The 23,594-nt window shown below is 39.8% G+C and overlaps 1 protein-coding gene across 3 annotated transcripts in view; it reads right to left on the bottom strand.

The window, feature by feature from the left end:
• Positions 1-23,594, bottom strand: part of NCKAP5 (NCK associated protein 5) — a 671,283-nt gene that overhangs the window by 61,796 nt on the left and 585,893 nt on the right. For 2 of the 3 annotated variants that reach the window (XM_069224677.1, XM_069224678.1), the window contains exons 14-16: positions 12,587-12,898; positions 5,424-5,548; positions 2,017-2,149 (exon numbers count right to left, since the gene is read on the bottom strand). In XM_069224677.1, the coding sequence (XP_069080778.1) occupies positions 2,017-2,149; positions 5,424-5,548; positions 12,587-12,898 (570 nt within the window). The remainder of the gene's footprint in view (positions 1-2,016; positions 2,150-5,423; positions 5,549-12,586; positions 12,899-23,594) is intronic. The other variant, XR_011201523.1, reaches the window with a different exon arrangement.

Raw genomic sequence — 23,594 nt, 5'->3', positions numbered from 1 at the left:
TACAACCTAGGAAGAGAAATAATGAGAGTATCCCTCACAGAAATCTTCAACATCTCCATCTCCACAGCCACCGTTACCGATGCCTGGAAGCATGCCGCGGTCAAGTCCCTCCTGAAGAAACCCTCAGTCGACCACAACGAGCTCAAAAACTATTGCCCCATCTCGCTCCTCCCATTCCCCGCCAAAGTCATGGAAAAGGCCATCCTCCGCCTGCTCACGACTACCTTGAACACAGCAACATTCTCGGCCCTTCCCAATCTGGCTTCCGGCGCATTCACAGTACTGAGAGCGCCCTGATAGCAGCAACCTACAATATCAGATGTCTACTCAACCTCAGGAGAACAGCAACTCTCATCCTCCTTGACTTATTGGCAGGTTTCAACACCGTTTCCCACCATACTCTTATCACCACACTCCACAGCATTGGCATCCAAGACAAGGCAATCAACTGGATCTCCTACTTCCTCTCTGGCCAAACACAGAGGATCCCTTTGCCACACTTCATCTCTGCATCCAAAGACAACATCTGTGGCTTTCCTCAGGGCTCCTCCCTCAGCCCCACCCTCTTCAACACCTACATGACTCCACTGAAGGACATCGCACCCACCCACGGACTCAACATCATCTCCTATGCCAACGACACCCAGCTCATCCTATCCTTCACAGTCAACGCCACCACCACGCAAACCAGCTTCCAAACCACCATGACTGACATCAACTTCTGAATGAGGACCAACTGCCTCAAGCTAAATTCAGACAAAACGGAGATCCTCATCTTCGGGAACAAGCCCTTCACCCTGGGACGACTCTTGGTGGCCCACCGCACTCGGTCCCCCACCATCCTGACAAGCCACACACCCAACCTCAGGATTATCCTGGACACCCAACTAACTATGAAGCAACAGATCAATGCTGTCTCCTCTTCCTGCTTGCACATCCTCCACAAGATTTTCGATGGATCCTCATCTTTCCCAGGAAGACAGTCACACAGGACTTCATCTCCAGCTGACTCGACTACGACAATGTGCTCTATGCCAGAACCATGAAGCAGCTCATGAACTGTCTCCAGACCATCCAGAATGCTGCAGCAATACTCATCCTCGACCTCCCCAGAAGTACCAGCATTACACCCCACCTCAGGGCACTCTAGTGAATCCCCGTCCAGCAAGGATGCCTCTTCAAACTCCTCATGCATGCCTACAAAGCCCTCCACAACTCCGGACCCACCTACATCAACAACCACCTCAGATTCCACCAACCGACCAGAAAAATCATCTCAGCCAACTTCAGCCAGGCCCATGTCCCCCGCATCTGGGGTGAATGCTCTAGAAGTCGCTCCTTCTTTCACCTCGCCACCAAGTCCTGGAACAAACTCCATCTGCGTACCGCCCCATCTCTGACAGCCTTCAGAGAGCAGCTCAAGACTTGGCTCTTTGACCGCCATCGCCAGCTGGACAAAGCTCGCAGCATCCCACCAGCGCCTGGAGACCTCCGAAGTGACAAGTCCCCAGTGTTTGATTGATTGACATGTAAAATGTTTTTGGAAAAGTGCACAATGTGCACACTGGCTTATATTCAATCAACAAATGCCTGATCAAGATTTTACCCCCTAAAAACGTTGATGGTTTAACAGTAAACATGTCTGCTAGCTACATGGAGGAGTTTAAAGGGTACATAATAAAATACATATTTTAGTAATTGCTACACACATGTTAAAATGTAGGTTCTCTCAAGAGTTTACTGGAGTACGAGCACTACTTAATGCTCTGAAATTATAATGCGACCAACAGACCCAAGCCTCTGCTTAAATAATTAACACGCATTCCAAAGACAGACCTGCAGGAAAAGTTCAAATTAAAAATCCATAAAGCGAGCAGCAACGGTAAACAAAAGAATAAAAATTAACTGCTCAATAGAAAATCTAGAAAGACATAACTATGATTAAAGAGTGCAGCCTTCTGCTGCCAGCAAAGATGATGAGCACCATAAATTTCAGGCTTGAACATTTGCAGTTACCGTGTCTGTTGTTCTTTATAATGTCTAACAGCTTTCCCCCTCCGGGTCCAGAATCAATGGCTTGGTACTCGAGCTCTCTCTCAGTGTCGCTGCTGCTGCTGTCTGTGTAGGTGCCGACTCGCAGTCTGCTGTCCTGCACGAGTGACAGTAAAGCCACTGGATTACTTGGATTAAACATAGCTGGGCACTGGATTTCACAATATTTAACTTCTGAGGCTACAGGACCACTGAAGCCGCGTAACTATGGATTTGTCGCGCTTGCCCCCTTATCCATCATCTGGTGCCTAAACTACAGATACTAACAAAAAATGGCTTCTAGTTCAAAGGGATCAAAAGTTACTAAAAACACAGCAACACAGGTTGCCGTGCAGTGGAAGTCTATTTGCAAAAACTGAGGGTCCCACTTTTTGGTGCTTATTGTGTATTTGGGTGTTAAACTGGTACTAATCATTTGAAACCTTTGCAAAGGCAGTGTTAACCTGCTTAATGCTGGTAAAATAAGGAAGTAATATATTACAAATCGTGAATCTTAAATATGCATAGTTTGCATTTTCTAGCCACAAAATTTAGACAACCCTGCCACATAATTTGGTCCTTCCTTGCCGCATAATTCCAGTAGCCCTGGAAAAAGGCTTCCGGTTTTCCGTTTTCAGTGATTTATACAGATAGAAAACAATACATTTCACTGCACGTGTGTTTATTGTTAAATGCAGTATTCCAAATGAAGCCTGAAACGTGCAGAGGATTGCATTATAATGCTCATGTTTTCATATGAGTGTAATATGTGACATAGGGCTGTTTATACACTAAAACCCACTTGGCATCCAAGTACCAGGGTACATTTATCGGTTTATTAACTCTTTGCAGCTTTATTTCACAAAACTAAATGAATATGGACAAACACGGAGACAATCTGCAAAAAGTAAATATGGATACATTCTAGAGGAAATTTGAAAATAAAAAAAAACATAAAACTGGAAGCCAATAATAGCTTAACGGACTTTACAAGATGGGCGTGTTCCTGGTTGATGCCTGAAATCATCTTCCTACATTTCCATAAATCTCACCGAACTTGCAACATTTTAAACCTAAAGTTTAAGCTCTTTGGCCTTATCAGGTGCCAGGTTTTAGTAAATGTGCTGTGGGGGAAATGCTGCTCCTTGTTGGGTAATATTGCTTGAAAGTAAAACAAAGTGATTGCCAGGAATCTTGGACTATGTAAATCTGAAATGATTTTAGAGATTAATTCATAGCATGATCATTTTACAAATCTATTTTGTCTGGAATTCCACCTGTGGTTTATAGATTCTAGACTTTGGAAAAAAAAACGTGTGATTCACTTACTAGGGAAGGTGTCATTTGAGGAATGATAGGCATGAATTACAAATTCCATTTTCATTCACATCCCTATCCAATCAATGCACCAGCTCGAGATCCTGAAGGCTCGTTTTTAAGATATGAACTTAAAAAACACATTGAAGCTTTTTGTAAACAGTGTTTTCTTTAACCCTGTATCCTAGTCAAATGCAAGAAAATGTGTTCATGGCTTTAGGAAAGCGGCCCATCAGAGAATCTTTGGACCCACCTTTCTACTCATCCCCAAAATTCTTACACGAGTGGCCCACAAAACAAAAAACAAAATGTATAACAAGGGATGAGAAGAGTTCCATGTAAAGAGCTGAATGTGTGTTAAATTATAAACAAGGCCTTGCAATTGATCTGAAGGAGAGGGCAAAATAAGGACTTAGTCATTACATGAGCCTTGGAAATGGGCAGACCTGATGGTCAATGGGATCTTTGTCAATCACCACATTACCCAATTATTTGACTGGCAAGACCAGGCCACATCATCTTGTTACTGAGCAGCTCAACTCTGAGTGGCATAGTATTTTGGTATGGTCAAACTACCTTGAATACTGCAGAATGTTTTCTCTAGTTTAATTTGACCACCCTTTTCCAAGTTGTCCTGCAAAAATGAGGGTTAACTTTCAGTTTTCGCATTTGAGTATCCAATTAAGCAGACTTAACCGCCTTGTGGCCAGTGGTCCTCATGCAAAAACCAACAGATACTTCCTCGTGAAATCTGCATAAAGAAACTGCTTGAATGTGTCGTAATTTCACAAAACCTGTAATGCTGACTGTAACGTAAATACCCATTTGCAGCAATATCCAAATTTGAAGAGCCCCTTGAAACAAGGACCTGAGCGGTTCAACGTAATTAAATATAAGCACACATTGAAAAAAAATATAGTCACAAACAGTCACGTGACAAACTGCTAAAACGTTACTGATTTGCAATGTATTTCGGCTTCATGTGTTTTAATACTCTCCTAGTTTGGCAAATACAGCCGGTGATTAACCCAGTGGCGTAATGCAAGCCCCTGCAGCCCTTAGGTGCAGGCGTGCCGTGACCCTTCAGGGGCCACTCAGCCATTTTGGGGGACACTATTCAGCCCAAGATCGCAAACACTTGAGGGCTACGAGATACTAAGGGGCCACTCTTCTGATTCTGCGGGGGCATTATTTTGGGTTATGCGACTGCATTAGCCCTAAATGGGGTGGGTATAGCCATGGGTATTAAAGTTATCTGAAAGTGATAGGTCTCCAGCTCAAAAGTTACAAGTGGCAATTATTTTAGGCTATGGAATACCTCAGATTGTGCTTCCTCTTTGGTTGCGGTGTTAAATCTTTAAAAAAGATGGTCCAAGATGCGAGTAAACACAAAGCCAATGTATCTTACCTCCTCCATAAAACGGCACAAAGCAAATATTCCATGCTCATGAAAGCTCAAAAGCTCAAATCTCTAGTCACAATATTAATTACAGAGGACTGTTCCCACATAAATAATTCATATTTAATTAATACTAAGAAATATTCGGGTCTCCACAGACCGAAGGTGAATATGTTTCAGGTGGCTCAACCGCCATCAAGAAGCCCCCCAACATCTCAGGAAAATGTTTAAGCTCCTGTTCTTTGGTCTGAGGACTTGGTTTTTCTTTAGGGAAAGCATATTGTAGTAGTCGTTTTTAATTACCAACTGTGTAAAGTATTAGGCATAACAGTAAGGAAAAATAACTCCTTGTCATTAAAGCTATGTCAACAGGTGACCTGTTAATAGAAAATGTACAATCAAAAAGTGATACAGCACACAAAAGTAATATTAACACCCTCCCCAAATAAACCTTCTAAGTTTGTGCTAAAAAGTGCTCCCACAAAAACAATCCGCTGCTCCCTGATTAATGTAGTTGCTATTACCAAAAACTCAGGAAATGACGGGAAATTGCGTTGTGTTGTGGGCACCATCAACCCGCACAATTCCACTCACTTCTCATATTCTTCACATCATAAGATATAGCTATATCTTAATCATTTAAACTAATGACCCAATGCGCCTTAAAATAGACTACCTGCGCTTGTGCAGCTTTTAAACTGTTCCAGTCAGGATGATCCATTGAGACTTCAGAAGACTTTTCACTGTGTTCTGAACAGGAAGAAATTATTGGGGTGAGCTGGGATTCGGGCACGAACATTCCTATTTAAAAAAGAAAAACATTTATTAAATAAGACATGTAAAAGGCCTTATAAAAGAGATTCGGTTCATTGTATTTTTATCAAATGAATTCGTATTTCATTAAAAAATGGACAATAAAAATGTACACAGCTTCTTCCGGCTGGAACACAAGCCCAGCAATTCTCTGTCCTACAGGACACCTTATCAACAAATACCTTTAATGAGCTCAAGACCCCTACATATTTCTATCAAAGCAGAAACATCACAGCGTGAAGATCTTAAAGCCCAATAATTTTTCTGCATACTTTTTTCATAAATGTATCAGGATACATCAACAGTAGCGGCTCGCTTCGTCACAAGGGGCAGGGCAGGTGTGGCGTGAAGGGGTGGGTGTGGGTAAAATTTATTTTAAAAATGTACCTGCTCTGCTCCCGTGCCGCGCCGCTTTTCTTGCTCCCGCCGCTGCAGGCAGGCACTGGCTCCCAGCCTGCCCTGCAGCCAAACTTGACGCCGCTCAAAGCAGCATCAGGATTGGCTGGGAGCACTCAGCCAGGATGCTCCCAGGCAGATTGGAGCCTGTGCAGGCTCTCTCCAGGCCAGCAACTGTGTTGCTGGGCTGGAGCGAGCATACTGCGCATGTGTGTTTGGCACCCGTGGTCCTGCCCCTACGAAACAATAGTAAACATGGTTCTGCTGCTGGGGGCGGGGGCGACGCTCCTCTGCCCTAACGGAGAAGCCGCCCCTGTATATCAGGATAAGGAAAGCACATCACTATCTTCAAGAACATGTATTTGCACTTGAAAAGACAATTGTGTGAGTGCATAATTTTTAAAAGCTGTAGATGGTGGGAAACAAAACTTATTTTTTGGGACCAGCACTTAATATTACCATCAGGATGAGTAAGACAGAAAAAGGAGAAAAGAGACAAAGTAAGATAATAAAACAGAGACAAAGGGAGAAACCATATGCATAAAACAGCCAGACTGACATGCAGAGGCATAAAGTGTGGGGAGGTGGAGGAAAGGCATGAATTGAAATGAAGACGAAACTGCCTTGGTATCTGGCAACCGAAGCAAGATTCCATGTCCAGCGGAGGCCTTCTAAGAAAATATTTGGGCCCCTAGCTATGAGGAAAGTACTGCTTGGCATTAGGTGAGAAGGACAGCGGCCATAAAAATCTGTGGGACATAATTTCACCAACATCACAGAGCAAGGTTTTTGGTCCCTATTGCTGAGGCCTTTCATCAGGATGAGAAGGTAGTGGTTTGGAAATACTACATGATATGTTGATGGGCATTGTTTTCTTGCTACAGTTATAAGAGATTTTCTTGGGGGGGGGCTGAGAATTACAAATATTTCGAGTTCTCAAAGTATTCGAGGTGTACCAGTGTAATGCAGACCTGCCAACTGATAAATAAGTTTCAGTGTATGAGGAAGGGGTGGGGATTACCCACTAAAAAAATGCCAAAACAGCCCAAAACGTTGCTGAGGATGTCGTTGATGTCCTAGGGTGTTTTCACACCCCTTAACAGACATCAGCTGCCCAGAACTTCCAAAGGCGAGCTGAAAAGGCACTTTGTACAGCGTTTTCCAGTTTGTTTTTTTCTATCCTCGCTGGGTGACCATCTGAAGGGAGCTGAAATCGTATGACACACCTGAGACCATGTGGATGTGCACGCCTGGTAAAGTTGTGACAACTCCAGCTTTCCGTGAGCACTCACATGCTGAAGCTATGCACATTTATCAGTCTAAATGGTCCAAAAGTAGCCATATGTAAGTGTTTAATAAAATATTTTTTTTTAGCTTTTTCTCCCTGTGGAAACCTGTTTTTTCAGTGGAAAAAAATCCCGCCACACCGTTTGTTTTTGGTGCACTCTGTCTATTCCGACCCTAGAAAATGATTTACTCTTCCCTTGAGGAGCAACTCTTTCATTGCATCTGAGATTGAAGGCACCTTAGCAAAAAATGCTTTAGAGCACTTACGAACACGTTTGTTTGTCAGCGTTCAACAATTTTCTACCGCATTCCTATACACTATACTGCACAAAGAATTTGAGAGTGACCTACTGCAGCAGCTATGAAGCAGTTGTCTTCAATATATCACACTGGGATTTGCACCTTTATCACCTGGCTGAACATATAAGCATCGAAATAAATTTGCATAAACGGCTAGAAAATAATAACTCTGGTATTTAATGTGTTCTTGTTGAAGCGTATAGTGTACAAAGAGGAATCTCGCTTCGAGCAATGGAACCTTCCGTCTCCGGGTGAGTGACGCGCGAGGACAGCCACAACCATTCGGAAAACGAATGAGCCGACCTAACCTCCTGAAGCCTGATACTCCTTTTCCATCTCTTCAAGGCAATTTAATTAAGATTCGAACCTTCAAATGCCGGAGCAATGATTATTAGCATTAAAATCAGAACCATCTCACTGGCTCGCCTCCTCTTATGGAGCAATCCGGCCTCAGCGGCCTCCATTCAATTTGTTATAATGACAGTGTTTAATCATGGAGTTAGGTCTACAGCGCGCCTCAGAATCGAGGTCACACATGTGGCTGTTCAAGCATGCAGCAGATAATCTACAACTAAGATTTCTTTTGTGAATCCCTCTTGGCTGCGCCATTATCTGCCGATATAGTTATTGCATAAAAGGTGCAGTAATTTTGGCTACTTAATATTTAAACTAAACTTTATTAGGAAGTTTGTAAGTGGCAGAACTCAGATGTAACCAATAACACAAAAAGACATATTGCTACGAAAAGCTTCTGGGAATGAATGACAGTAACTTGGTTTTACATATCGCTTTATACAAGTGTGCTATTATCCGATTTAATGACACTTAGGCCTCCAACCAAGGATGATAGAAGGGCGAATCGCCCTGCAAGAAATTTAACTCATGACATACAAAGCACAACATGTTTCAGTTTTGAGCATTTAACACAATGAGCCAACCTGCCAGTATGGTTAATCTAAAAAATGTTGCACTACACAAAGTCAAAGTTCTTATGCGAATGTTTGTCCCGCGTGAAAGTTGATCATAAAATCACACTGTCAAATAAAAAAATGATATTTTCCTCTGCATTCTGTCCTAATCCCCGTGATACAAAATATATGGCAGAAAACATGACAACATTAAAATGAAAATCAGTGCATGTGTTTGCAATATTTTTGTCATCATTGAAGTAGAACTAGTGGCTGTTGCTTAACGTTTGTGGGAGGTGAAGGCATTTTACAATTTAAGCTAAATGTTCTGTGCAAAAGCCATTCAATTATATTGAGCATGACATAAACCGCTATGTGCTTTGCCTAAGATCACAGAAAATTCAATTATTCGGCAGGAGCACATGCTTGAAAATCATCACTTAAGGGACAGTCAATATCCAGGAGCAGAGTCTTTTCTTTCTGTGTATGAGACTGGAATCATAGGCTTAACTAGTGTCTGACTGAAAATCTTAAGGGAATAGATCGATTTTACAAATTCTTTTTTCAAGGGTATATTAATCAATGACAAGATACATGTCCTATATATTGACCATGGGCTCTTTTGACACTACAATTTACTTATACTGAACTCCCTCAAACAAAGTTAGGAACACATCTACAATTTGAATTACCTTTTGTGGATAAATATTTTCCTGCTGATGTCCCTCGTTTGATACAATATCAAAGGGTGATGTTGTATTATATAAAGGGGTACTGCATTTCACCCATTAAAAATAATTAATCTCTCTATATCATGGAGCCTAAATCACAACTGTCGTGGTAAAGCCACATTGGACTGCTGGATATATACATCTCTTCCCCTTTTTTTCCGAATTTGATCTGGTTCCCAAAACATAGCTTTAGGGTGGGTACTTTGAGTCACAAAAAATCTGACACAGATAAAAGACACACACTTTAGCTATCCGAAAGATTAATGAAATTTAGAACAAAAAGCAGCAGTGAACAGGATGAAAGCAAATCAAGAGAGAGCGCTGTGTACCACAGCTAAGTCATCAGAAAGCAGAGACCCTGACTTCAAGCAGGGTGCACTAAACATAGTGCTTTAACCTCTTCTACTGTCGGTTTCAGGAGCCAATGCACGAATGGCAGAATCTGGTAAATATAATGTTGGGGAATTTTTAAAACAAAGGCATGGTGCAACATTCTGAATTCGCTGGGGATCTCTCAACAGGAAGAACCAAACAAAAACTGTCACGATATCCTGTTGCTCAAGGACAGTACAGTGTTTCTGTGGGTAGACACTCAGTGAACAAGATTCTGCTCACCTTTTTCAGAAAAAAAATTGTAGATTTTGTTCATTCACAGCCATTTAGGTTGCCCAGGTCTAGAGGCCTTCGATGTTTCAATGCAAAACCTGACGCATGATTTGTCCACTTTCAGGGCAAGTCAGGTTTGATGTTCAGAGTTCTCCTTAGTGTCAAAAGGCAAAAACGTGCTGCAGTCTTGCATTAAGATTATATAAACTGTGCTATTCAGTAGCTAAGACAGAGCTGGCAGATTTAGGGCCTGATTTAGATCTTGGTGGGAGGGTGACTCCCTTGCAACGGTGAAGGATATCCCGTCCACCGAAATCTAAATACCATTGTTTTCTATGGTATTTAGACTTCGGCAGATGGGATATCCGTCACTGTAATGACGGAGTAACCGCTCTGCTGAGATCTAAATCAGGCCCTTAGTCTCTCCAAGTAGGACTGCACCATTCAGGATCGCTAGCTGGTCAACAATCTAGAGCCTAAGCATGGCTACCAAGAAATAATTTTATGGATCAGCTTGGATGGTTTTCAAGGCCTTTGATCTATCTACACCATTAAGTTGGCTGAAATTAGATTTGTCGTGAAGTTAAAAGGAATTCCTAAATAAGTGGATTTAAAGGCATCATTACAAGTCTGGCGGTCCAAGGGCAACCAGACTTGTGGTACCACTGCACTCCAGGTGGTCCGACCGCCACATTACGACCCTGGTGTTCGGACCACTAGCGACCGCTGACACCGCCGGCAACAAGTTTCCCGATGGGCTGACGGCGGTCAGACTCATGGTCAGCCACGGTGGCACTGAATTTAACACCACTGTGCTGATCACTACTCCTGTTTCCATCAGGCTTTCCATGGTGGGGACATCGCCATGGAAAAGCTGGTGGGAACACAGTGCTGGGGGCTACAGGGCCCCATTGTATTGCCTATGCCCATGGCATGGGCAGTGCAGGGGCCCCCTTGCCCCGCACCCTCAGAATGCGCACTGTCTGCTTTGCCAAGATCAATATCATAGCACTGTTCCTGTCGGTCTGACTGACGGGAATGTCGTTATACGATGTTCCCACCAGTCAGCCTGGCGGGAACATTGTAATATGACCAGGGGGGAGGCAGCCGGTAAGATGGCTGCCCCCTCCCAACAAGTTTGGTGGTCGGAGATTTCTGACCCCCAAACTCATAATGACAATGAGGGTCTAAGTCTCTTTGAATATGAAATCAATGGCAATCATAAATTAGTGTAATTGGATAAATTAATACATGCTGTATAAAGTATACATGCTAATTGTGGAAAGAATCTAGTAAGTCCCACCAATGCCAAAATATTAATGGAACTGAAAACTGAACCAGCGCTGGATGTGGATTATAGAAGCAATTACCTCTTGCAGTATGTGCTATATTCTCCTTATTTGTTCAATAATTTTAAACACATTTGACAATCTGCTGTATATGTCTTTCCTCACCTCAAGAAGCTGACACATAGACACATTTAAACGTGTTTTTAATATTCATATACATAAATGAATCACATTATGTAATAAGCATCACCAGCATATTGAGCCTGGGCTGGCTGAAAGCCGATGACACATAGGCCCTCATTATGAGTTTGGCAAGCGGGCAGAGGCCACTCACCAAACTAGTAACGCCAACTGACTGTTAGGGCGGCCAGAACACTGCCGACCCTATTAGAAGTTTCCCGCTGGTCCGGCGGGCGGAAACAGTGTTCCCGTCCTACAGCCCAGTGGGAAACAGGGCCTTAACATTGACGCCAGCTTGTAATCGAGCCGGCGGCAATGTGGCAGTGGAAATCCCGATGGGGCTGTCCATGGGGGCCTCTGATGCCCCCATTCTGCCAGCCTTTCCATGGCAGTCCAAACACCATGAAAAGGCTGGCGGATTGGGGAGTCGTAATCCCCAGGGTGGCGCTGCATGCAGCGCCACCCTGGGGGATTACAAAAGCTGAGACCACCAGGTTATCGACTGGCGGCAACCTGGCAGTGTCAGTTGTCGGACCGTGGCGGTCAGACTGCCTTGTAATGATGGCCATGGTGCCTTTGTGCACCCTCTTAAGTATTCTGTGTGGATGCATCCTCAAAGCAGTAGTGTAACATTCAAATCTTTGGGGGTGACAATAAGTGCTTAGACATTTTATAGAAGATTTCCCTGAGAGACTATGGAACCCACTCACACTAATTAGAAAAACTCCAGTTGGGTGTCTTGTAGAGGGACTAAGAAGAGATGGAGTCTTTACATTTCTGGTGATGCCAAAGTTCCACTACACCAAAGATAAATTCCGTTCAAGATCAATCGTTCTTTTTCCTATTTATGTACCTATTTATGTACCTATTTATGTACCTAAAACATGAGCTGGAGATGGATGCACTAGTTAATTATTTAATGTCTGTTAGCATGTTTACACACCCATAATTTGTGCAAGCATAAAAGCAAAGATGATCCCACCAGTAAAAATACCACTAGTGACACAAAGCACCTACCCACGAATGCTGGGGTATCAAAAATCCCATGGCACAAGAGTTGACCTCAAAATCCCTAGCATCACTTGATAGTGTATTTTGTAACTTTTTTCGTAATATACATTAGTTAGCATTGTTTACTGTATGCTCGAAACATGTCATATTTATTATATTTAAGAACAGCAATTGCTACTCTTATTTTTGCTAACTATCTTTATTACAGAACTCTAGAACTTGTATATTTTAAGACATCTTTTTCGAAATGACAACTTCCTTACATGCAGCAATGCCAATTTAGAGCAAAGCATTAAGAACTGTATAACTGATGCTTACCTGAGGAGGTTGGCTTTGGAAGGCGACTTAGAAATGGCTGTACACTTTTGGCAGTCATGACAGAATCAGAAAGGGAATGGCTTATACTACTATTGTCTGATTCACGACTTCTGTCTACTAAAGGCACTTCTCTCTCAAGGGTTTTGGCTTTTGAAGAAAGACCTGTAAGTGGATCCGGGTCAGGCGAGAAGACTGCAGTGTCTTGGAGTTGGTCTTGTTTTAAAGGGTACCGTCCAGCTGCCCGGTTTCCAGAGTCAGGGAGAGGAAAGGTTCCTATTCCACTGTCCAGTGTTCGCATCAGACAGCTTGACCCTAAGACACAAGTAAAATGTAAGATAGGTCAGTATACAAGAGTAACTCTGCTTAGAATACAACAAAAGAATCTGTGACAGTGCAAGAAAGATAAAAAAGATATAAATTAAGAGTTCAAAAACTGCAGCTTAGCGTCAAACGGTAAGAACATTTAATGCACTGTTTCTAAATTAAATGCAATTGGATTTTACTAATCACTTGTCCAGAGGCTTCTGACAAGTAATCTCTACTGAGTCACAATTTAATGATAATTCATAGATAAGAATTTCTTTCTTACCACTACCAGTCTTATGTCACCGGAACTGCTCTTGCACTGAAAATAATGTATTTTTGTAATATGTTTTCAGTCTGATCAAATGCGGAGATGTATTGAATGTAAATTTAGAAGGGGGTATTAAATGACCATTCCAAACCCAAACCTTCTCTTTCCAAACACAAACCTTGATATATGAACACAATCCTTTCCAAACACAAACCTTGATATATGAAAGTAGGTATTTATGTAACACTTATATAATGACAGCTACAGGATTCAACATGGACTTCAGGTCTCAAATTCTATAAGAACTGAAGCCTAGGTTATTTACACCATCTGCCACAGTGACTGAGCCATTTATTTCTCAGAATGACCATTTCATATTTGTGTAAGTTGAAGCGTTATGGATATTACAGAAAGGCACCAATATAATTTCAGTGTTGTCCTATTTTGTATCAAAGTGTAATTTAAGTTCCGTTCATTTTTAATTCTCATTGGGTAGCTGAACAGCCTAGTCAGTATTCTTTCACACAATCCATGGCAAAGCCCACTTAAGCAGGTCTAGTATTGCTGTTAGGATTTGGCTGTCATGTCTTTATCACAGAATCGCCAAGCAGTCACCAGAATGATTTACGAGGCCACATGCCTTATACCATTCAAAGACTGAAAAACTCCATAGCGGCATGCTATGGCCATGATTCTGTGGTCAGTTGGAGATACAATGACTCTATAATAATAAAATGTCAATAGCAAATCTTACCCATGCTATTATGCAACAGCATAAGGTTATCTGTTGGATGTGTGAAAAGACTACTTGAATGGTTGTACAAGATAATAAACAGTAAGAAAATTAAATTTGGCATAATTTGTTATTAAAGTTCAGATTAGCTACATTTATACAAGTTTCTATTAAAAAAATATCGATTTTATATCAGGAGTAAAACTCTTCACATGTCATGACAACTTTGACAACAACATATAATTTACTATGGAAATTACAGTTGAAAGGAAAGAGGTGAGTCATTGTAAGGTAGAGTTTGTAATCATCAATCAAATGTAATAATGAAATGACAGAATCAGACAGCAACCAAGTGCCAATTCACCCTGTTATGTTATCTTTATTGCTTGTATCAGAACAGACTCCACTGGATGTTCAAATTTAACCTTCCCTCCACAACTACTTGTGATATTCTATGCCTGTTCCAGCATTTCTTGCATTTCTTCCTGTATTACTGTCCTTTCCTTCATCAATCAAATTAAGTCGGTTTACTCTATCCCCTAATCGTTTTGTGGAGAAATAGTGCTCTGCATTAATTTTTGGACATACCACTACCACCCTTAGGTCACCGGACTGAAAATAATGGGTTCTTGTAATATGTTTTCAATCAGATCAAGGTCGGAGATGTTTTGAATGTAAAATTAGAAGGTATTATTATAGGATCATGCAAGGTAGTGTTGACTGGTTACTGATTTCCTGGTATGTTAGAAGGTGTGTTGTAGTTCTGGGTAAAATTGGGAAGACAGAGATAGAGATATTTAGTTAATGTCTTAATGTGCTTCCAGTTGGGACTCGCTTCAGCCGAGAATGAAGATACACTATATGTATACATATTTCAACATTGTCTCCTCCTGCGAGTCATCTACATTGACACTGCTAGTCTGCCTTTCACTCCTTCCTGTCACTTACCTTTGTTCTAACTGTAGTTAAGATGGATTTTGGCAAAGCATCCCTTTAGAAATCCACTTTGGGTCTCAAAGTCCCAGCTTCCACAACTAGGGAAACATGACTGCTCCCACCGACCCCATTCCAGCTAGGGGCAGGGCTGACAGGACTAAAAGATCTTTGGTCATGCATAGTATGGGCAACCAGTAAGCCACACCTGAGAAAAGCCTGAACCGAGGGTGGGCCCATCTATGGCCAGATGATACCTTGAATGTACCTTGGTGTATGTATTGCCACCATGGCTCATATCTAATCAGATCATTGATTAGCAACTTCCTTTTTATGATCTTGGGGGAGAGGGTTACTCATGAGAACACGATCCATGGCCAAGCTTGCTGGTTGAGTAAGTCAACACCTCCCTTCACTATTTTACTCTTTCCTCCCATCAACTCTGTCCCCCTTTCACTCATGTAATTGGGTTATGCTTCCATTGTGCTCTCATTGACATATATTGTGTCATTTTCCACGGGGAAAGGAAAGACTAACACTGAAGTAGGTGACAGGTGGGACAAGAACAAATTAGCACACTTGGGGTGAGATACCTCTCTCTCTAAATTGCCTTCCATCTCTGATAAGGTGGAATTCATGCTGGACAGCACTGCTCATGAGAGCATTACAATGAAAGACTAATTATAGAAAAGGCTGGCATTGGACTGGAGAATAGACATGTTGGCGCGGTTTGCATTAATATTATTAAGTGAGTGAAAATCTCTTCTATCAAAGCAATTTTACAAACTAAAAATATCATTCAACTAAAGGGACTGGAATTTAAACAAAATGACACATTGATAATGGAAAATGAGTAAATTACATTTTAGTAAATAAGGATGATTTGCAAATCTTATCAAGTGCAAAGGTAGTGGATGTATGCTGTCAGAATTAGAAATGCTGAATGATGCCCAACTAGACTGTAACATTACATGGTTTAATTTTGTTATGCTACTGCAAGATTTTATAGAGGGGAAGGAGGATTAAGGTAAGGAGTCTAACAAAGGTCTTAAAACAATAGGGCAGGATGTTGCTGGTTCTGGAGCAGGTAAATTCTTATTAGTGGCCACAAATAATACTTCTATGACATATTATCAATGTACAAAATATCACATATATCACAGCAAAAATATTGTGTTCCTAAATACTTATAATGTAAACTACAAAAATACTGTCTACGAAATATTGTACCAAATATTGAAAATACACAGGTAAGCATCTCTCTAGCTATCTTTCTTTCTTTCTATCTATCTATCTATCTATCTATCTATCTATCTATCTATCTATCTATCTATCTATCTTTACAAATATAATAAAGTCACAAATACCTTTTAGGTACACATATTTATATCCACTCCTGCAAAGAACCAGTTCATCTACACTTAAAAAGCTGGTGCGATTTACAGGTGCAGCCCACGTTAAAGACTAGTTGCATGGTCTACCCCTCCAGGAAAAACACCTGCACACCAGGATTGCTGATACAACAAATTTAATTAGATACGCGTTTTGTTTACACAATTCAAACTGATTTTAAATTAACTCAATTAAAAGTAAACAACATAAATTCTAAATAATAAAAAATTCATTTTCCAAATCCGTAATGCAAATTAATATTACTCAAAAAGTACTAATAAAAATATTAAATTACAGTAAAAATATACTATAAAATAAAATCACAATAATATATTAGAACCCAAAAATTTACAAAAAACAAGAATGACATTAAAACCATGAGCAACATTATAAAATCTCAATATTAAAAAACTACAATTATTAATAAAAACAACTAGGGGTTTATTACGAGTTTGGCCCTCGGAAAAACACGACGGCCAAACTTCTGATGAGGAAACCACCACGGTGCTGGAAGGCTCCTCACTAGACCCATTACGAGATTTCCACTGGCTTAACCCGGTCAGTCCATTTAAAAGCATGCAGCAGCACTGGACTCGGCTCCATGTGTCCAATGACGTTGCACAGGGAACAAGGTGCATTCCGACAGTGATGGAGAGGGGGGCCCCTGCACCGCCCACAACATTGTCATGAGCAGTGCAGGGGCCCGTCTGTGTTGAAACGCCAAGAAAAGGCTGGGGAAGAACATGGTTGTAATCAGCATGGCTGCGCTGACTTTAGAGCTGTTGTGGCAGATCACAACCACGACCACTGTCATCCTGTTGGGATCAAAATTCCTGGTGAAGATGGCGGTCTTTTGGCGGTCCGACTGCCAAGGTCGAAATGTGGTAGTCGGACTGCCACAGATGCGGCGTTCCAACCTTCAACTGCGAGTCTGGTGGTCTTTGGACCTCCAGACTAGTAATATGGCCACATATCTCCAGCAAAATGGGAAAGACACCTTACATGCTACACCCAGAGTCCTAAACATACAAAAGGATAAGCATCTATTAAAATAAAAATGAAACCAAAAAGACACAAATAAAACAAAATTACCAATCCAAATTCGCTATAAAATTATACAAAAAATTGAATTGAAAAATAAAAGGTACCACTCCATCTTGAACCTAAAAAAAGTAGGAAATGTGAGGCAGTTTAAAAAGATAAAATGTCCTTTTCCCACTCCAGCTTAAGCTACAAAATGGGAAGCACTGGACTTTGGAGGGGGTCAGATGTATTATTCAAACTTCAATCTAAGAAAGAGTAGGGAACAGCGGAAGGGTCACATTTACCAGTCCCACTCTAAGCTAAGCAACAGTAGAGAAAGTGCTGCACTTTGTGGTCAATTTACTGTTCTTACTCCAACCTAAGCAACACAGGTGAAAGTTTGGACTTTAGAAAGGTCAAATGTAGTCTTCCCACTCCAACCTGAGAACCGGACTATGGAGAGATCAGATTTACAATTCCAACTCCAATCTTAACAACTGTAGGAAAAGTGTTCTGGATTTCAGGGGGTCAGATTCACTATTTCTGTTCCAGCCAAAATGGTGAACATTTTGGGCTTTGGATGAGTGAGATTAACTAATTCCACCCCACGCTAAGCAACAGTAGGGAGAACGTTGCATTATTATCCCCACTCCAACCAAAGCAAATGTAAGGGAAGTGCTGAAACAATTGTGAAAAAGTATTCTAAAAATATATTTTAGAAACCACAACATTAACAAATATGAAATAACTGAAAAATAAAAAAACATTCATTAGAAAGTTTTTTTTTTTTTTAAATAACAAATTACTATAAAGAAACTCAATTAAATTACTGAAAAATAATAAAATATTAAATATCAAATAAGATATAAACATGTAAAAAGTATTTGTTAGAAAGTTACATTTTTATTTGAAAAGAACACATTACTTAGAGAGCAAAACTCCACTAAATTACTTTAAAAAGAATTAAATACTTAAGACAACTATCAATTAAACATTTCCGAATTACAAACACTAAGAAAATTACAATAAAAACAGTTCACAATCCCAACTGATCACAAATGATACTAAAAAAGATCAATATATCACAACAAAAAATAAAAACTAGTAAAAAAACAAAAACATGCCACACACTAAAACAAATAATTTTATAAATTAAGTAATATAACTCATTAATACACAAAAAATACAATTAAAATTAAAAATTCAACAATTTAAAAAAGGTAATAAATTAAAAACATTACCTAATAATATAATTAATGTGAAAAAATAAAATAACTATGAATGAAATATATTAACTAAAGTAACAAATAAATATTTGACATAATTATTATTTCAATTGATCAATTCAATATTATAATGTAAAAAATATGTTTAAAAAAAATGTAAATGTCTATTTAAATATTTTTCTGCCCTACACCTCTACCAACCCAGAAGCCCCCAAGGAAATAAACCTGCTAGTCTAAAAAATTACATAAACTCAAAAACACTTCTTTTGCAATATTGCTAAAAAATAAAACAACTACTATAAAAATTACAAACAATTATAATTAATGTATTAAAATAATACAACATTGATAATATATAAAAAATATTTTAAAAAATTGATAATAAATATATAAAAAAGTATTTTTATTACCTGAAAAATTCTGTACCCTGGCAATCTTGTAACCATCAATTGTGTATGATATTTGCGTCTCACAATATTTTTGAGAAGATGCTAATGTTGTCACCCAAAATAAATGCTCTACCTAAGACTGTTGGCTTAATGTTAACTAGTGTGGCTTCATTAGAAAACAAATATTAAAGTCAACTCAGATTGCAAAAGCAAGCTATTAGTGCATTTTTTAGATAAACCTGCAATTGCAGAACAAGTTAGTCACCCAGTGTAAAGATTACCATTGACATTACTGACTGGTAGTCAACCAGCTTTAATTAATCAATTATAAATGCATTTACACGCCATACTGCATGTCACCTTCTACCTCAGGTTTATTACTGACTTGGTAAAAAGGTTTTTATAAATGTGAAGGATTAACATTAAGCAAACACTCCCAGAGGTAAATAGTGTAGAAGGGACTGAGGAAGTGGAACAATTAGGTGCGTATGGAACTTAAGATAACCTGGTGTCCTCATGCAAGTGAAAAGATGCTTATGCTTTCTGGATAACAGTGCATTTCATCTGGGCTTCCCAAATGTCAGTTCAGGACTTGGCTCAGACTATTTGTCAAGAGGAGTGGGTCGCCCATTTTGCACCCATATTTCCTTACTGTTGGAACCATTAAAACAAACAATAGAAACAAGGCAATAAAACAAACCAGGAGTTATAGGTAATTTTAATTGCATCAATCACAGATTCCACCAAGGTTCTAAAAATAGAAGTGCTCCCTCCTGGTGGAGGCCGAGCCCATTCTAACACTTTAGGTGTTTGCTGTGTGGACCAAATGATAAAGCATGCCACTGGCAAACACTAGTGAGTGAAGGTCTCTTAAAAATCTTTTTGAGACTTTATGTTCATACTGACCAATCTAAGTTCCACTCTCTGGTGATTTCTGGAGTTGCTTCTGGAAGAGGAGTGGATTTATTCTTAGTTATTTCTCTCTCCTGCTCAATGTGATAATTGATGATCATATGGGACTGCCTTTCTTACGTTCACAGTCTTTACTGTTCCCTGGCTCGAGTATATCAGCTCTACCCTGGATAGTCTAGGGAGACCTGAATTGTTCACCGTTCAGAGAAGATTATACCCAGTGACAAGGCATAGGTTATTACAAACTTAATGAGGGCTAGATTTGCCAAACGTGTGTCTGTAGAGCTCTATAACCCCCTTATTAAAAACTGTGTTCGCATTCAGACCACCCTGGGTTTAAGATCCTATTTGGAATAGGTCACTGATAATCAATCAATCAATCAGGATTTATATAGCGCAGCTAATCATCTGACATCTAGGCTCTTGCAGGACCTGGAGGGCTCAGTCGAGCGGCCAGGTCTGAGGGCCCGTAGGAATTCCAGAAGTGAAGTGATAGACATGAATCTTGTTAACTAGATTTAGACTGTCAGCTGTGTTTTTCTTTGGGTCAATTTCGTTCTGATTCAAGGCCTCACTGCGAGTCTGGTGGTTGGACAAGCTGACCGCCGGAATTGCAGCGAGGAGGCCACCGCAATGGAAAGGCTGGTGGAAATAGAATTGTAATCATACAGGCGACGCCGAACTCAGCGCTGCTCTGGCTGAGTACAACTCAGATTGCCAATGGACCGTCTGGAACCACAGTTGAGGCCGTCCATCCATCACTGCGAGGCTGGAAGACCTTAGACCATCAGCCTCATAATGAGGCCCTCACCATGTCTCTGCCCTTGTGACAAAGACTCTCCACAGTCCATGTTTCGTTTTATGTTTTTTTGTAAATTTTACTTACCTTTTTCTCAGAGGTTTTTAGTCTGATTTTAAAGAAGCAAGAATGTAATAATTGTTGACCTGTTCTGCTTTATTTATCGATGTTTTCTAATGGTAGTGTTTCCTTGAATGTTGGTTTATTTCTTAAATCTATGGTCCGCTTCCATACTAATCCCCTGTTATAATCCTTATAAGTATCATTGGCTTGGAGATTTGTGCTATTTGTGCTATTTTTATCTTTGGTGCCAGCTAAAAACTTGTTTTTTGACCCGATGCTTTTTTATGATTGTTATTACAATTGTGTATAGAATTGTTGAATTTGTTATTGTATAGTTTTTATGTTGTTTACAATGGTCGAAAATAGGCTATATCTGATTTACCAATGTGCAAGTCAGCTGGTTTTTGTAATGTTCTTATGGCTCTGTGGGATTAGCTGGCTACTGATTTGTAACATGAATTTATTGTAACTGTTTTAATGTGATTGCTTTCTGCATGTGTCCTTTATTAATAACTAAGTATTAGCTGAATAAAGATTGAAGAAGAATATTGAGGATGCTTAGGCTGCATACAGTATTTTTACATTGTGGCTTATAGATTGTGCAGTGATTCTTATACTGCATCCGAGGGTTTTATGCATATTTTGTGCTACTTGATTTATAGATTGACTTTTATTCAAAATAACATTTATTCTAATATATATACATATACATTGATTTGTGAGAGTGAGTTGCAGTGCCCCTTATGTGAGGTGCCAGCATGGCTTATGATTTACTGAACATTTCTAACATAGCACTTTGCAAATCTAGTTTACTAAGATACAAATATTGTTAATGAGATCACAGGACATTTCAATTTAATGGGATCTTTCTGGATCTATTTCAACCAGACACTGTTATGTGCACCACTGTAAGTTAATAACTACATTAAGATTTATAAAAAGTGAGGTGAACTTGTGCATGGCATTTCATACATTAAAAAGGTACGTTTTATTTAATCTGGAAATATTTCTAGGGAGTGAAAAAGGACACTAGGAAAACGTCACAGACTCAAAAGAATGAACCCTGTAGAGTCATTTAGGCCCTGGTAAGCTGAGCACAAGCCTGTAGATCAACTAAGGCTATGCCTGCCTCACCAATTCAAAGAAGCCTACCAGGCAGGAATGGGGAGGGATTTCTGTGCCTTCAGAGGAGCCACCTGCATTGTGGCTACAGAAAAGGCACAGAACTTTATGGCACGGGTGCCATGTTTGTTGCATGCGCTTGGCAAATGGTTTTCAATACGCAAACATCTAGGCAGGCGTTTGTTTCTTGAAAACAAAAAATAAACAATGTTCTCAAGAGACATGCAGGGAGTTTTGTGCCTGCACACCAGGGTCATTGTTGTCTTTCTCGACCTGGGGCGGCCATGGCTCACACGACAGTCCAGAGCAAGAAAATCAAGTCACAGTCAGCCCTCCTATAACCTGCTGATCTGGAGGTAGATGGGCTGCCAGGTCAGATGTTTACTCTGACAGAGTCTGCTGATGCTCCACTAGTATTAAACGTAGAGCTTTCCTCAACTCTAAATGAGGTGGGAGATCTGCTATTTGGAAGACCACTTAACTTATGCCCTTGGCACTACCATTATAATACGTCTCTGTTTGCTAGGCAAATAGCATATTTCCATTTAAAATATATTTTTTTAAATCAACATTTTAATAAAATAATATCCACATAAAATCAGAAGTAAAAAAGTGTTTCACCGTTACAGGAATGGTATGCAGATTACTAGTGTCAGCATAATATTTGTTACATGTTTTTAACACTCAACTGTACAAGAGTTTCGTTAAGTAAGTTTATTTAAAAAATCAAGTAGGCCAAGTAAATCTAGAGATATGAATATATAGAACATATTTTCAAAAGCAGTATTTTGGTCTACGTTTAGTGGATACAAATATATCGATGATAACCAAGAGATCGAGCCCATTCTAAAACTGTGGAAATGTGTCTTACAAAAACAGACACTTTTAGAAGTGTTACATGGAACCGTGGGTCTTATATGATACATTTGCAGCTGCTGAAATTGTAAATAGTATTACCATTTGAAAAGCTGAAAATGCGTGCAGTAGAGAAACATTTATTCATTGCAAGGACTCGTATGAGTTCACTTACATGACTCAATATCTCCTGGCTGTGAAACGTACAGTAAAACAGAATTATATACTTTATCAACCAGAAAAGACAATCATAGTCATGCAGAGCTGAAAGGAATACAGCAATGCTACAATGCATCCAAACAGCTGGATATATGTTTGAAGACATTGTACGTCTGCAAACCTCAATTGATACGCTCTCTTTGGAATTAAGAAGAGTTGAAAAGATACACAGTGAATTTCTCATCCGACCACTTTATCCTATGCATTTTGTTTATAGTCTGAAGAAAATGTAAATCTTTAAAAATACCATATATTGATAATAATAATGAATGCATCTTAAAACGTTACAAATCAACATCAAAAATATGTCTTCTCCAGATTTGGTGTTCTCAAACAAATCAAAGTGAATATGGGCAACTTGAGTGATATAATAGGCCGGATCACAAAACATTTTTAACTGGCAGTATTTCATGTCCTTGGTGGTATATTCATTTAATATTTGCTCCAGACATTTTTAGCGATGTATTATCAAAATAGGAATCTGTAGGTGCTAACGTGTGAAAACGTTTGTGCATTTCTGTTGTGTGGACCTTTCTTGTGGTGGTGATGTGTCCTGCTGTTCTTCTGCTGCTGTGTATCAGTGCTGCGTTACTGCAATGTTATTTTGCTGCAGTGTACTGCACTTGTTATGTTATGTTCTTTTTTTTAAACTTTTTTGTTGTGATGTGTCCTCGTGTTTTGGGTTTTTACATTGTTGTGTGTATGCTATTGTGTTGTATTCTGTTTTCTTTAGATATTTAAACAAATGCTGTACCATTTAAAGTTAAA

Source organism: Pleurodeles waltl, chromosome 3_1 (genome assembly GCF_031143425.1).
Source record: "Pleurodeles waltl isolate 20211129_DDA chromosome 3_1, aPleWal1.hap1.20221129, whole genome shotgun sequence".
Classification (NCBI taxonomy): domain Eukaryota; kingdom Metazoa; phylum Chordata; class Amphibia; order Caudata; family Salamandridae; genus Pleurodeles; species Pleurodeles waltl.
This window is presented reverse-complemented; position numbering and strand designations above follow the sequence as displayed.